The 14,467-nt window shown below is 42.1% G+C and overlaps 1 protein-coding gene across 4 annotated transcripts in view; it reads left to right on the forward strand.

Annotated features, from left to right (window-relative positions):
* The window catches only part of FNDC3B (fibronectin type III domain containing 3B), a 418,267-nt gene that overhangs the window by 310,592 nt on the left and 93,208 nt on the right, over positions 1-14,467 (forward strand). For all 4 annotated transcript variants that reach the window (XM_029057950.2, XM_029057966.2, XM_039913103.1 and 1 more), the window contains one exon: positions 2,213-2,266. In XM_029057950.2, the coding sequence (XP_028913783.1) occupies positions 2,213-2,266 (54 nt within the window). The remainder of the gene's footprint in view (positions 1-2,212; positions 2,267-14,467) is intronic.

Below are 14,467 nucleotides of genomic sequence, written 5' to 3' on the forward strand. Positions count from 1 at the left end.
ATAGTTTTACAAGCAGCTTTCTCATCGCCTTGATAATCCTGAACAACAAGCTTGTGCAATAAATTTGAGGACTATTGTACTAGTGAACTGTCATGATATAGGAAACAGAAGCAGAAGCTCACAATTTGGATTTTAAAGCTACCTTAAGGGTTGCTGCCAAAAGATGTAGGTCCAGCTTCTTTTAGGTTTGCTGCCAAAAAAATGTATATTCAGCATTTATTAAAAAATTCAAATCACTGAAAATCTGATTTGGAATGGTGCTGTCAAAGTCAGAAGCATTTAATAATAATAATGATAATAATGTTGGTATTTGTTAAGCGCTTACTATGTGCCAAGCACTGTTCTAAGTGCTGGGGAAGATACAGGGTAATCAGGTTGTCCCACATAGGGCTCACAGTCTCTATCCCCATTTTACAGATGAGGTAACTGAGGCACAGAGAAGTGAAGTGACTTGCCCAAGGTCAAACAGCTGACAAGCGGCGGAGTCAGGATTAGAACCCATGATATCTGACTCCCAAGGCTGGGTTCTTTCCACTGAGCCACGCTGCTTCTCAGTGATCATAATAAATGATCATTGGAATGGTTACAGTGATGCTTACACTGCTTGGCCATACTGGCCTTGTTCAGATGAAAATGAGTAGAAATCTCTCTGGATAAAAGAAAGAACAGTTCATTCATTCATTCACTTGTATTTATTGAACGCTTACTGTGTGCAAAGCACTGTACTAAGTGCTTGGGAGAGTACAGTATAACAACAAACACATTCCTGCCCACAACGAGCTCACAGTCTATAGGGGTAGACATACATTAATATAAATAGATAAATAAATTTCAGAGAGATAGATAAAAATAGATAGATAAAATATCATTATTATATATATACATATATAAATCAGATATATAGATATAAAATGATGATGATGATATTTGTTAAGGGTGTACTATGTGCCAAGCACTGTTCTAAACGCTGGGGTAGATACAAGGCAATCAGGTTGCCCCATGTGGGGCTCACAGTCTTAATCCCCAATTAACAGATGAGGTAACTGAGGCACAGAGAAATTAAGTGGCGTGCCCCAGGTCGCACAGTAGACAAGTGGCGGAGCTGGGATTAGAACCCACCTCCTCTGACTCCCAAGACCATGCTCTTTCCACTAAGCGAAGCTGTTTCTCATATACATATATACCTGGGGGTTGAAAGGGAGGATGAATGAAGGAGTAAGTAAGAGCAGAGCAGAAGGGAGTGGGAGAAGAGAAGAGGAGGGTTTAATCAGGGAAGGTTTCTTGGAAGAGATGTCCCTTCAATATGGTTTTGAAGTAGGGGAGAGCAGTTATCTCTCTGATCTGAGGAAAGAAGGCGTTCCAGTAGCAGTGAGGCGAGAACTCCAGGAAGCGCTTATGATAATAATAATAATAGTGGCATGTGTTAAGCCTAATTGTGTGTCAGATACTGTTCTAAGCGATGGGGTAGATACAAGCTAATTAGGTTGGACACAGTTCATGTCCCACCTGGGGCTCATGGTCTTAACTCCTTTTTATAGAAGAGGAAACCTAGGTAGAGAGAAGTTAAGGGACTTGCGCAAGGACACACAGCAGACAAGAGGCAGAGGCGGGATTAAAACCCACATTCTTTGACTCCCAGGCCTGTTTTCTATCCACTATCCACAGTGACCCTTCTTCAGTTTAATAACTCAGAAGAATACGTGGTGCTCAAACTATTTTGAAAAGAAAATATTATAGGGAATCTAGGTAGCTGGGAAGACCAATAAATCATGAGACTAGGAACTTCTCATTTTTCAGATATCAGGTCAAAAGTAGCCAGTTGATGTAGTGAAGAAAAGTTCCAACCAGGAGTTACTTGTGAAGTTTAAAAACTATGTTTCATCTGGCTAAGTTGCATAAATTAAAACCACCTCTTGTGGCAGTTCTACCCAAAAGCCCCAAACCACAGTTGACTTAGAGGCTCACCCATTCTCTAGTCTTTCCTTCACTTTAATTGAAACTATCGCAGTTCAAAACTTGCAATATTTCAAATTGGAAGGAAATGTCCCTGCTTGTGTTGGATTATATTGCTCCTTACATAACAAAGTCTTGGCACACATTTTTCAGTTATGTCCAGTATATAAACCTTTATTTCAGAGTCAACCTGAATAACATTTTGCAGATTGAATGGGGTGTGAGTTTTTCATCTTACTTTGTTTTTCTTTTTTCACAGGCACCGAATGATAATGGCTCAAAAATCACCAGCTATCTTTTAGAATGGGATGAGGTATGTAGGAGTGTCTATACCCCTAACTAAAATGCTATCAATTTAAAAGGAGAAATCATTCATCAGCTATCTTCCTATAGTGATAAACCTACTGTGCCCCCTAAATCCAAAATAGAGAAAGTGAAGCTCTAAATTTTATTTCAAAAGTAAAATAAAAAATGGAGTTTTTACTGAAAATAGAGAAGTGCAACTAAGATGAGAGAGACATTGGACTCATCCTTTTTAATCAGCTGGGTTTTGATTTTTGGCCCGAGTGTGGTGTCTAGCCATCCGTTAATTAGTGATTAATAATTGCCCCATGTTCTCTTACCCTGTGATTGTGCCCTCAGGCCACAGAGATGGAAATAACATTTCAAAGGAAACAAAATATGTGCTTGCAAAGGGCTAGGTTTTTACTGTGGTATTTATGTATATTTTTGGCTTAGTAGACTTGAAATTATTTCCTGTGGTGATGGTGTAGTAATAGTAAAATGAATTTATTCATGATCCTTAAAATAGGAGTAAAACAGCACAGCTTTCAGATAGTTTCAGTGTTTGAGTAAGGTCTTTCATTTTCTAGAGCTTCCATCTTGGCAGCATTTAATCATTTGTTGTTTTTTCCTGTGTGATTATGTTTTCCTGTCACTCTAATGGAATATCTGAGATTGAATAAGCAGGCTGCATATTCCGAACACTGTAGAAAATTCAGTATACAGAAAAGTATAGTTCTCCAATTACAAGATAACTAATATGCCCAGATTAAAGATTTTAGGAGATGAAAAATACTGTAAAGTAACCAACTAAATGATATTTTAAACCAAATGTCAAATGGCTAGTGAATAAGATTTGATGAGTAAGAAGCCCTTCATCACTTTTGGCAGAAGCATACCTTTCCATCTGGATTAAATCTGAGGAGCTTTGGTTTCATGATGGTTGAGACAATGTTCCATTGTTCCTCGGAACTCTAAGTCTGCATACAGTGTGTTGAAAAGTTTGGATTTGATCGCTGTACTTTCCAGATCAGGTGGATTTTATTCATTTAAGGTGGCTTAGCAGTAAACTGAAACCTACTATTCAGACAACGTTGAGAGATCGTTACAAAGCCAGAGAGAGTTGGAAATGAGCTTTCCTGAGTGGTGAATAACTAACCTTTAGCATGTCTAAATGTCTTGACTCTTCTGTTGTTCAGGCTGTGTGGGACTGTACTGAAGATAAGCATAGATTTGTTGCATCGAGCATGGCAGACCATCTTATCCTGGGAGTTGTTCACCTAAGCTGCAGGATTCGATCAGAGCGTTAGTTTCATGATTTTTTTTAGATGACTGCTGCCCCTTGTGTTTGTGTAAATCTCCTTCTGGGAGTGTGTCGATTTTGAGGGGGATGTGTGTGTGCGTGGTTCTTTTGTTTTCATTCTACGATAGACTATGATCTCATAGGTTAATCAAGGTCAGGGCAGTTGAGTACATCATGGGACACCTCCAAGGAAAACCAGGTGCTACAGGAAATGCTGCTATTAATGACTCAGAATTTGGCCATGCTCTTTGCATCGGAAAGTGTGCTGGCATAACAGTGGGAGGAAATGGTCAGCTAGAGACTCTGAATCTCACAAAAATGTAAAGCCAACAGCTCCTGACCATTTATAGTAAAAAAGGAGTTAGTTTTTCCTAAATCAGTTGGAATAGTGTCCCGAAGTAAAGGAACTTGGCTACCTTAAAATCCCTCCCCCAAAGCATTCAACTCTATCCTCTGTGGGTTCATGGTAAGAATTTCAGTGTCAGCCTGACCCTGACAGCCCTTCTCAGATACCAGATCTGGAACCTAACTATCCACCATAGTCTCCAGACTTGTGTTGGAAAAAAACACAAAACCTATGCAAGTGGAAATAGATGAAAAGAGTGTGTGCGGCAAGCGGGTATTCTATACGGAACACTTTCATCAGGAAGAAGGGATGGCCTGGCTGGAGCAGCAAACAGCCTCAATAACTCTTCCTGTTACAGTAATGTATTGCTCCTCTTATTGCTGTGTTTTTGCTCCATTTATCTCATCATTTCATTCCTTATGTAGCAGACTCCAGTATCCCTACACCAACACCGTGGTCTCTCCCCACTCTTTTTCTATTTTGGGAACTTGCTATGAGTCACAGACCAAGTGTGAATTATTTTCCTTGACCTTCCCTAATGCTTTGTGTAGTGCTTTGCACAAAGCCAGTGTTCAATTTTAACAACAATCATTCTCAAGGATCATGGTAATTTTGAAAAAAGTTTAATAGAACAAATACTTTTGCCAGGCTTCAAGAAGATCTTTGCCAGCTCTCAGCAAGAATATTATTCATTAGCTGCAGGAGGTAGGTGGAAATGTAAACATGGGGGTTTGTGATCAGAAGGAAATTAAAATGTGATTATGATTCAGCCAACCAGTCAAGTTTGGAACTGCCCTGAATCTGGCGTCCTGCCTTCAATCTTGGCACTCTTTACAAGGAACAAATTGTGGCCATGACAAGAAATGTCCCAGGGCCTGAAAACGACTCCTAACGTCCCAAGATGGGAAGGTCGTTCCAACAGGTCCACTGTTCAAGGCACACAGAAGCTTCCCTGTCATTGCACAGGTGGGAGAAAGAGAGGAATGAAGCCTAAGACCCACTGCCAGCTGGCTTAGATGTGGTGAGCACTTTGTACAGTACCCTGCACACAGTAAGCGCTCAATAAATAGCAATGATCTATTGATGTGGTGGAAACTGGAACCAGTAACTGCAGAGCTACCCCCAGTCAAATCAACAATCTATCAATGCCAGAGCAATTCGATTTCCCAGTCCCCAAGTACTTCATTGTCACCAATGTGCCCATTCCTTCTACCATCTGGGTTGTAAATTTTTGTTAATAATAATAATGATGGCATTTGTTAAGCGCTTACTATGTGCCAAGCACTGTTCTAAGCACTGGTGTAGATACAAGGTAATGAGGTTGCCCTAATTGGGGCTCACAGTCTTAATCCCCTTTTGCAGATGAGGTAACTGAGGCACAGAGCAGTTAAGTGACTTGCCCAAAGTCACACAGCTGATAAATGGCAGAGCCGGGTTTAGAACCCTCGACCACTGACACCCAAGCTTGGGCTCTTTCCACTAAGCCTCGCTGCTTCTCCAAGATGTGCCGTGACCTAACTTTAAATGGCGAAGATACAAGATGACTTTGGACAGAGTAGCTGGTAGAGTTATAGGAATGGAAATTTGTGATTTACAACTTCTTCTTTAAGGTGTAGATATTGCTACAGCATGTCTAAAATAAATTTGCCTGATTTTGCGTATTTCTTATAATAGATTTGCCTCTTTTTAACATGTAACATGTTAAGTATGAGATTTTTTGGTGCAATGAAATGTGAACTATCATAGCATCTGGCCCTGTGTTGCCTTGGCAAACAAGCAAAGGCAAGACTTTCCTCAAATCAGGAGATTATTGCCGGAAAAATTATTCTTACTCTCCAGCTATCTGTCATAGCTGACTGAAGCTCTTAGGTAATAACTCTTCATTTTGCTGATGCTTTTCCAGACTTGGAAAAAGTCTTCTTTACAAAACAGGCTGGATTTTGTGCCTCATTCCTACCCTTTATTTTCACTTTTTGAAACATTCTTTCATTGAAGATTTTCAAAGTAATATCTTCAGTGTTAGCTACATCTATTTTCCAGCTCTAGTCTTACAAGTCAGCTTATTTAGAATGTGTTAACACAAGGGATGAGACAAGGTTGCCAGTCCTTCACCCACGATCAAGCCACAGGCCTGGAACTCCCTTTCCCTTCACATGCAAAAGATGATCACATTCCCCACCTTCAAACCCTCCTCAAATCACATTTTTTAAAAATGGAATTAGTTAAGTGCTTATTATGTGCCAGGCACTCTACTAAGTACTGGGATAGATGGAAGCTACTCAGTTTGAACAAAGTCCTTGTCCCACATGGTGCTCAAAGTCTTTATCCACATTTTACAATTGAGACAACTGAAGCACAGATGTTAAGTGACTTCCTATGGTCACGCAGCAGACAAGTGATGGAGTCATGCTGCTTCAAGAGATCTTCCTACCCTACGCCCTCATTTCCCCTACTCCCTCTCCCTTTTGAATCATCCTTGTTCTTGGATATGTACACTTCATTCATTCCAATCTCAGTGCCATAGCACTTAAATAATAGTAATAATAATGATGGTATTTGTTTAGCTCTTACTATGTGCGAGGCATTGTACTATGTGGTGGGGTGGATACAAGAAAATCAGGTTAGATATAGTCCCTGTCCCATATGGGGCTCACAGCCTCAATTCCCAGTTTACTTCTGAGGTAACTGAGGCCCAGAGAAGTAAAGTGATTTGCCCAAGGTCACATAACAGACAAGTGGCAGAACTGGGATTAGAACCCTTGACCTTCTGACTCCCAGTCCCAAGATCTATCCAAAACACCACATCCATAGTTTATTTTAATGTCTGTCTAGGCTGTGAGTTCCTTGGGCAGGGGAGCATGTCTATCACCTCTGTTATGTCGTATGCTTCCAAGTGCTTAGTGCTGTGCTCATCACACCAAAAGCACTCAATAAATATGACACAATAAATATAGAGAAAGTCATGCAAATCCTCAGAGTAGTCACCAACCATTCTTATCTTGCCTATGATTCTACTTGATTGTGCAGCAATGGGAAAAAACTGCTATTATAAATATCCAAGTGCAGGAGGGGTTTCCCAGGGCTGAGAATGGCTGAGCAGTAGTTCAAAAAAATAAAGTTGGAGAGGTTAAAAGTGTGTAGTACTATGATACATGACCAAGAAAAGCACTAAACCCACTGACACATTAATAATTATTATTAAGCACTTCCTATGCACCCGGCCCTATCCTAAGCACTGGGGTAGATAACGAGCAAATTGGGTTGGACATAGTCCCTGTCCCACATGGGGCTCGCAGACTTAATCCCCATATTACTAATGAGGTAACTGAGGCCCAGGGAAGTGAAGTGATTTGCCTAAAGCCACACAGCAGACAAGTAGTGGAGTCCGCATTAGGACCCATGACTTACTGACTCCCAGGTGTACTCTATCCACTACGCTAGGTTGCTTTGCAATATAAATTCAAATTCAAGCTGTTTCAGCTACCACTATAGTAGTGAAGAATGACATCCAGGGAATAGTGCCTGAAGAGATGTAGATGTAACAATCTCTGGTTTAAATTGTGCATCTCTACCTGCCAATTCTATTTTTAGACTTCTGAATTGACAAGGACCTGTTTGGGGGATGACTATCTTTTATACTTGGGAAGTCTCTTCTTTGGGAATCATCCTTCTTGCTCCAATCAATCAGTGGTGTTTAATGAGCACTTGTTGTGTGCAGGGCACCGTACTAAGCACTTGGGAGAGTACAGTACAACAGTCTAACAGACACATTCCCTCTGATGGATCTTTCCTTCAGAATTCTTCAAAAAAAAAAAAAGATTACTGTGCCTCAGAACTTCCATGAACTGCCTGCTGCACTTATTCTTAAACTGTTTTTGAACTTTAGCTTGTGCTTTTTTCACATTTGATTTCACTTTCCATGTTCTTGAAAGGAAAATGTATCTGTTCTGACACCTCTAGTTGTGAAATACTAACTGGTTCTGCTAAACCTGCCTAAAAGGAATACATTATTTCTCAGGAACGCTTTCTCAATTTCTGTTTTTCAAAGGTATATGGCGGAACATATGAAACACTTTTTTATTGGAAGTATTACTGGTCTATAAAGAATTGGCAGCTTGGTTTTTCATTTCAGAGGGTCAAAGCGAGAGTCTGTTAGAACAGATGTTGAGATTTTTGGGTCCATAGAAGTGTGATGTGGCAGGGTTTAGGCAGTATTCAAAACAGGAACAAAGAAGGAATGTTTATGGCGCAGGCAATGAAATCTCTGTATGTGCTCTACCTGAATTGTGCATTGCTGTTAACATCATTGGGCAATCAGTCAGTCGTTAGTATTTGAACACTTACTCTGTGCAGAGCTCGGTAATAAGCAGTAGGGAGAATACACTATAACAGAGTTGGTAGAGAGCTTCCCTGCCCATGAGAAGCTTACAGTCTAGAAGGGGAGCTAGACAAAAAACTAAATTACATGTGTAAGTGATGAGAGTAGGGTGAATAAAGGGTACAGATCAAAGTGCATGAGTGATGCAAAAGGGCAAGGGAGTAATGAAAATAAATGCTTCATTGGGGATGGCCTTTTGGAGAAAATGTTAACAGACTGAAGATGGGAGACAAAGGAAGTTCCAGGCCAGAGGCAGGTTGTGGGTGAGGGGCCAGTGGTGAGAGAGACAAGATGGAGATACAGAGAGTCAGTTGGTGTTACAGAAGCAAAGTGAACTTGTTGAGTTGTAGTAGGAAATCAGTGAGGTAAGATAGGAGAGGGCAAGTAGTGCTTTAAACCCAATAAGGAGTTTTCTATTTGATAGGAAGATGGGTAGGCAACCATTGGAGATTCTTGAGGGGTGAGGAAACATGAATTGAACATTTTTTTTTTTAGAAAAATGGTCCACGCAGGAGAGTGAAGTATGTATAGACTAGAGTGGAGAAGTGACAGAAGGCAGGGAGGTCTGCGAGGAGGCTGATGCAAGACTGAATAGGATAAATGCTCAGATCAATGTGACAGCAGTTTGGTTGGAGAGGAAAAACCATTACTTAATATTGTCGGGAAGAATGTAGGTAGTATATAACCCACAACCCCACAGAGGAAACTCTATTAACTTAAAGAAGAAAATTTGTGTCCTTATTTTGGATTCCCAGTTTTCCCTGATTTTGAATTCCTCTCCAGAAGGAACCCCTGGTGTGTCTCTGGGCTGACTCCAATTTCCCAAGGGTTCCTTTGATACTGGGGACACTATCAATTTTGAAATATGTCAGGTGTTTGTCCTCAAGAAGGAGCACATAAAAAGATGAATTCTCAAGAAAAACAACTAGAGAGTTGCAGGAATTTCCAAACAAAACAAAGATAAAAACACAATTTACCCTTCAAATCTAGTAAAAGACTTAGTCCAGTCCTGGGTCTCTGAATTGCAAATATCAAATATATCTGTAATTCATTTATGTATCTGTATTCTATTTATATTAATGTCTGTCCGTAAACTCTTTGTGGGCAGGGAATACTTCTGTTTATTGTTATATTGTACTCTCCCAAATGTGTAAATCAGTGCTCTGCACACAGTAAGTGTTCAATAAATGTGATTGACTGGCTGACAAATCACCTGAAGCAGTGTGGCCTAATGAACAGTGCATGGGCCTGGGAGTCAGGTACCTGGGTTCTAATCCTGGCCCTGCCACGTGTCTTCTATGTGACTTGGGCAAATCACTTAACTTCTCTGAGCCTCCTATTTAAACTGTGAGCTCCAGGTGGGATAGGGACTGTGTCTAACCCAATTAACTTGTTCTGTCCTAGAGCTTAGAACAGGGCTTGGCACATAGTAAGCACTTAACAAGTACCATCATCATCAGTTACTAGACCTCTTTGCCCTTGTAGTTATGGGAGAGATCTTGGGCCTCATGGAATGGTTTCCTCATCATCCCCGTGGCTGAGTGTCAGTATCTACTCTTCATGGGTTGCAAAGGAGGTGATGGAGGAAGGATTACAGTCATCATCAGTCCTTTTCTCCTTGGGGAGAGAATCTGTGCCCCAACCAGCATAAACTTCAGAGAGGTATCCATCCGCCACATGCAAACCTTTCCTCATTCCCAGGCCATTCCCTATGTTAGCCTCACCTATTATAAATTGGCATCCTACCTTGGGTCACTTTGGCATGCTGTTTTCATTAATCAATCAGAAGTATTTATTGAGTACCTCGTATGTTCAGTCCCCTCTCAGGGTAGCACCTGGAGCGTTTCCAGTACTCTATCAGTGTCGACTGTGGGAGGGAGAGCCAAGCAGAGGCATTTCCATGCCTAGCTTGGGCAGTGGCTAGCGAATGGAAGGCAAGCAGCTACAAGTCAAAACTCACCTGTGCTGAGCAGCAGTGGCAAGGGAGAAAGTCAAGGGTGGAGATGCAGGTTTACAGCACGAAAGGAGATCATTTCTGTATTTTTACCAAGAAAACTGTATGGATGCAATACCAGAACAATTGCAGGTGGAGAGTGGGGTGTTCTGGGAGAGATGTGTCCAAGGTGTCGTTTTGGGTCGGAAATGACTCAGCGGCATAAGACAAGACAGGTGTGCTCAGAGCACTGAACTAAGTACATGGGTGAGTTGAAATAGGATCAGTGCCCATGTTCCCTGCCTTTGAGGAGCTTACAATCTAGCCAGGTAGGCTGGCAGTAAAAGAAATTATGATAGGAAGAAGTAATGAAGTATAAAAGAACAGGTACATATGGGAGTGTGAGTAGTGCCCAAGTCGCAGTTTTTATGTTGTCAAGTTATCTCCCACCCCTAGCGACGCCTTGGACACATCTCTCCCAGAATGCCCCATCTCTATCTGCAGTTTGTTCTGGTAGTGTGCCCATCGAGTTTTCTTAGTAAAAATACAGAAGTGGTTTACCACTTACTCCTTCCACATAGTAAACCTGAGCCTCCATCTGTGACTCTCTCCCATGCCGCTGCTGCCCAGCACAGGTGAGTTTTGACTTGTAACAGGTTGCCTTCCACTGGCTAGCCCACTGCCTGCTCAGAATGGAATGGGTGGCCTCTGACTCTCCTCCCGTAGCCGAGACTGGTGCGACTGTGGGAGTGGAAAAGTCGAAGTAGTTGGGGTGTTAGTTGGAGAGATTAGAAACAGGTTGAGAAATGCCTCCTGGCAGAGATGTGATTTCAGAAATAATTTGAAGATGGAGAGGGCAGTGTGCAGTTGGATGGGAAGGAAGACAGAGTTTCAGAGGGAGGGGAGGTTGTGAACAAGAGGTGAGATGAGAACGAGGTACAGTGAATAGGTTACCTTGAGAGGAACCAAGAGTGCAGGCTGGGATATTATGAGAGAGGAGCCAAGGATGAGGAGAAGAGAGAAGACTGGTTAAATGCCTTGAAATCAGTTGAATTTATTGAGCGCTTGCTGTGTGCCTTAAAACGGATTGTCAAGATTTTATGTTTGATATGAAGATAAATGGTTGAGTATTGTGGGTATTTAAGGTGTGAGAAGCAGCGTGGCTTAGCGGAAAGAGCATGGGCCTGCTAGTCACAGGACCTGGGTTCCAGTCCCACCTCTGCCATTTGTTTGCCATGTGACCTTGGGCAAGTTACTCACTGAGCCTCATTTATCTATTCTAAGAAATTGGGATTAAATCCTCCTCCTTCTGACTTAGACTGAGCCTGCTATGTGGGACAGGGACTGTGTCTGAGCTGATTGTCTTGTATTTATCCCAGTACTTAGAACAGTGTTTGACACACAGTAAGTGCTTAACAAATATGGTAAAAAGAAAAAAAGGTGGGGGGTTGGATAAGGAATGGCATTTTAGAAGAATGAACTGGGCAATAGTGTGAATTATAGACTGTGAATTGGAAAAGGGAAAGACTGGAGGTGGGAGATCAGTGAGGAAGCTGATAGAGTAATCAGTAAATCAGTGGTATTATTGGTTGCTTACTGTGGGCAGACCACTGTACTAAGCATTTGAGTGAGAACAATATAATAGACTTGTAGATTCGTTCCATAGCCACAACAAACTCACAGTCTAGAAGGGGAGGCAGACATTAAAAAAATAAGTGATGGATAAGTACATAATTGCTGGTGGAAGAAAGCAATGGTAAACCAGTTCTGTATCTTTACCAAGAAAACTCTATAGATGATGTTGGTATTTGGTAAGCGCTTACTATGTGCCGAGCACTGTTCTAAGCACTGGGGTAGACACAGGGGAATCAGGTTGTCCCACGTGGGGCTCACAGTCTTCATCCCCATTTTACAGATGAGGTAACTGAGGCACCGAGAAGTTAAGTGACTTGCCCAAAGTCACACAACTGACAAGTGGCCGAGCCGGAATTCGAACCCATGACCTCTGACTCCGAAGCCCGTGCTCTTTCCACTGAGCCACGCTGCTGCAGATACTACAGATCTGTGCTACAGATACACATACCAGAATGGCTTAATGACAAAAGATGGGGTGTTCTGAAGAGGGTATGTCATTGGAGTCAGTATGGGTCAGAAACGACTTGACGACTTAATTGCCGAGGGGCTAAGGGTGAGGTGAATCAAGGGTAAAAATCCAAGGGCAAGGGAGACGCAGAAGGGAGAGGAAGTAGGAAAAATGAGGGCTTCGTTGGGGAAGGCCTCTTGGAGGAGATTTATTTTCAATCAGGCTAGACAAGCAGGGATATAACAACTGCCTGGACCAGCAAGGTGGCTGTTTGGAATAATGCGGAAAGGATGGATTCTGGAAATGTAGACATTATAGACAAAGAGCAGACAGGCTTTGTATGTGGAGGTTGAAAGAGAGGTGAGAGATAAGGATAATGCCAAGATTACAACTCTGTTGCATTTTACTCTTGCGTCACCAAGTAGAGTGTTCTGAACTCACTAAGCGCGTGGCTCAGTGGAAAGAGCAAGGATTGGGGAATCAAAGGTCATGGGTTCAAATCCCGGCTCCTCCACTTGTCAGCTGTGTGATTGTGGGCAAGTCACTTCACTTCTCTGTGCCTGTTATCTCATCTCTAAAATGGGGATTAAGACTGTGAGCCTCACGAGGGACAACCTGATGACCCTGTATTTACCCCAGCGCTTAGAACAGTGCTCTGCACATAGTAAGCGCTTAACAAATACCAACATTATTATTATTAAATACCATTGATGAGTTGATTGATTACTAGCTTGAGAGACTCATTCATTCATTCAATAGTATTTATTGAGCGCTTACTATGTGCAGAGCACTGTACTAAGCGCTTGGAATGTACAAATCAGTAACAGATAGAGACAGTCCCTACCCTCTGATGGGTTTACAGTCTAATTGGGGGAGACAGACAAAAACGGAGAGATGATGACGTTGTTAGATGTGAGAGGGAAGGAAGCTGGAGGAGAGGATTTTGGAGGGAAGATGAGGAGGCTAGTATTGATTAAAATGATTTTGAGGTACCAGCCAGGCTATCCATGTAGAGATGCCCTAGAAGCAGAAGAAAATGGGAGATTGCTGAAAAGGAGAGCCATCAGGGATAGTGAGGTGGATTTGGACGTCACTTTCAGGGAGGTGGTAATTATACTGTGGAACCAGATGAACTTCCTAAGTGAGGGAGGATCGATTAAGTAGAATAGAGACTCCAGAACAGAGCTCTTAGGAAGTGGGAGGAGGTGAACCCCTCATAGAGTGAGCAGTTGAAGATGGTGGTCAGAGAAGGACGAAGAATGGACTTGAGTGTTTTGAGAAGAGAGTGGGAATGTAGTAGGCCACATGGGTGAAAGTGGGTAGATTTTGAAAGCAGATAGGAGATCCCCTCTTGAGAGATAGCCAAGGATGAACAAGTGGTAATGTGGTTGGGAGGGAGCTGGGAAGGAGAGGAGAGATTTTGCCAGGCTGCTTGGTTTCGGTTTTGCATGAAAGCAGGGCTGGAGCAGGCTGGCTCCTCCCCTTTCCTTATGAATCATGGGAAGAGGGAAATGTTGAGTCTTTTCTCAGGAAAAACCAGCATTGGAGACACTGTCATATGGAGTGAGCCAGGGAGGCAAGGAGGAGCAATAACTGGGTCAGGAACAAACTGAGGATGAAAGAAATCAATCGATTGACGGTGTTTACTATGTTTCGCTGTGAAGAGCTTGGAAAAGGTCATGAAATGTGCTGATGTAACAATTGCCACTAAAATACAAATTGTCAACTCTGTGGTGTTTCCAGTGACAATGTATAGATCTGAAAGCTGGCCAGTGAAAAACAGGACAGAAAAAACATATATTATTTTGAAATGTGGTGTTGGAGAAGGCTTTTGTGAATACCCTGGACTGCCCTAAAAATCAACAAATGGGTTTTGGAGCACATTAAACCAAAGTGGTCTTTGGAAGGCCAAATGACTCCACTTAGATTAGCATATTTTAGACACTTAATCAGGAAGACGACTTCTCCGGAGAAGACCGAATGCTAGGAAAAGTCCAGGAAAAACATGGAAGAGGCAGACCAGCAGCTAGATGGATGGAGACCATAACAACGATATCAGAAGAACCATTAGAAAGGTTGTGGATTATGACAGAGGACAGGGCGTTCTGGAGAAAGTATATCCATGGAGTTGCTATGAATCGGAAATGACTCAACAGCACTTAATAATAATAATAACTAAGTGTAGAGCG

This window comes from Ornithorhynchus anatinus, chromosome 1 (assembly GCF_004115215.2).
Source record: "Ornithorhynchus anatinus isolate Pmale09 chromosome 1, mOrnAna1.pri.v4, whole genome shotgun sequence".
In the NCBI taxonomy this organism is placed as follows: domain Eukaryota; kingdom Metazoa; phylum Chordata; class Mammalia; order Monotremata; family Ornithorhynchidae; genus Ornithorhynchus; species Ornithorhynchus anatinus.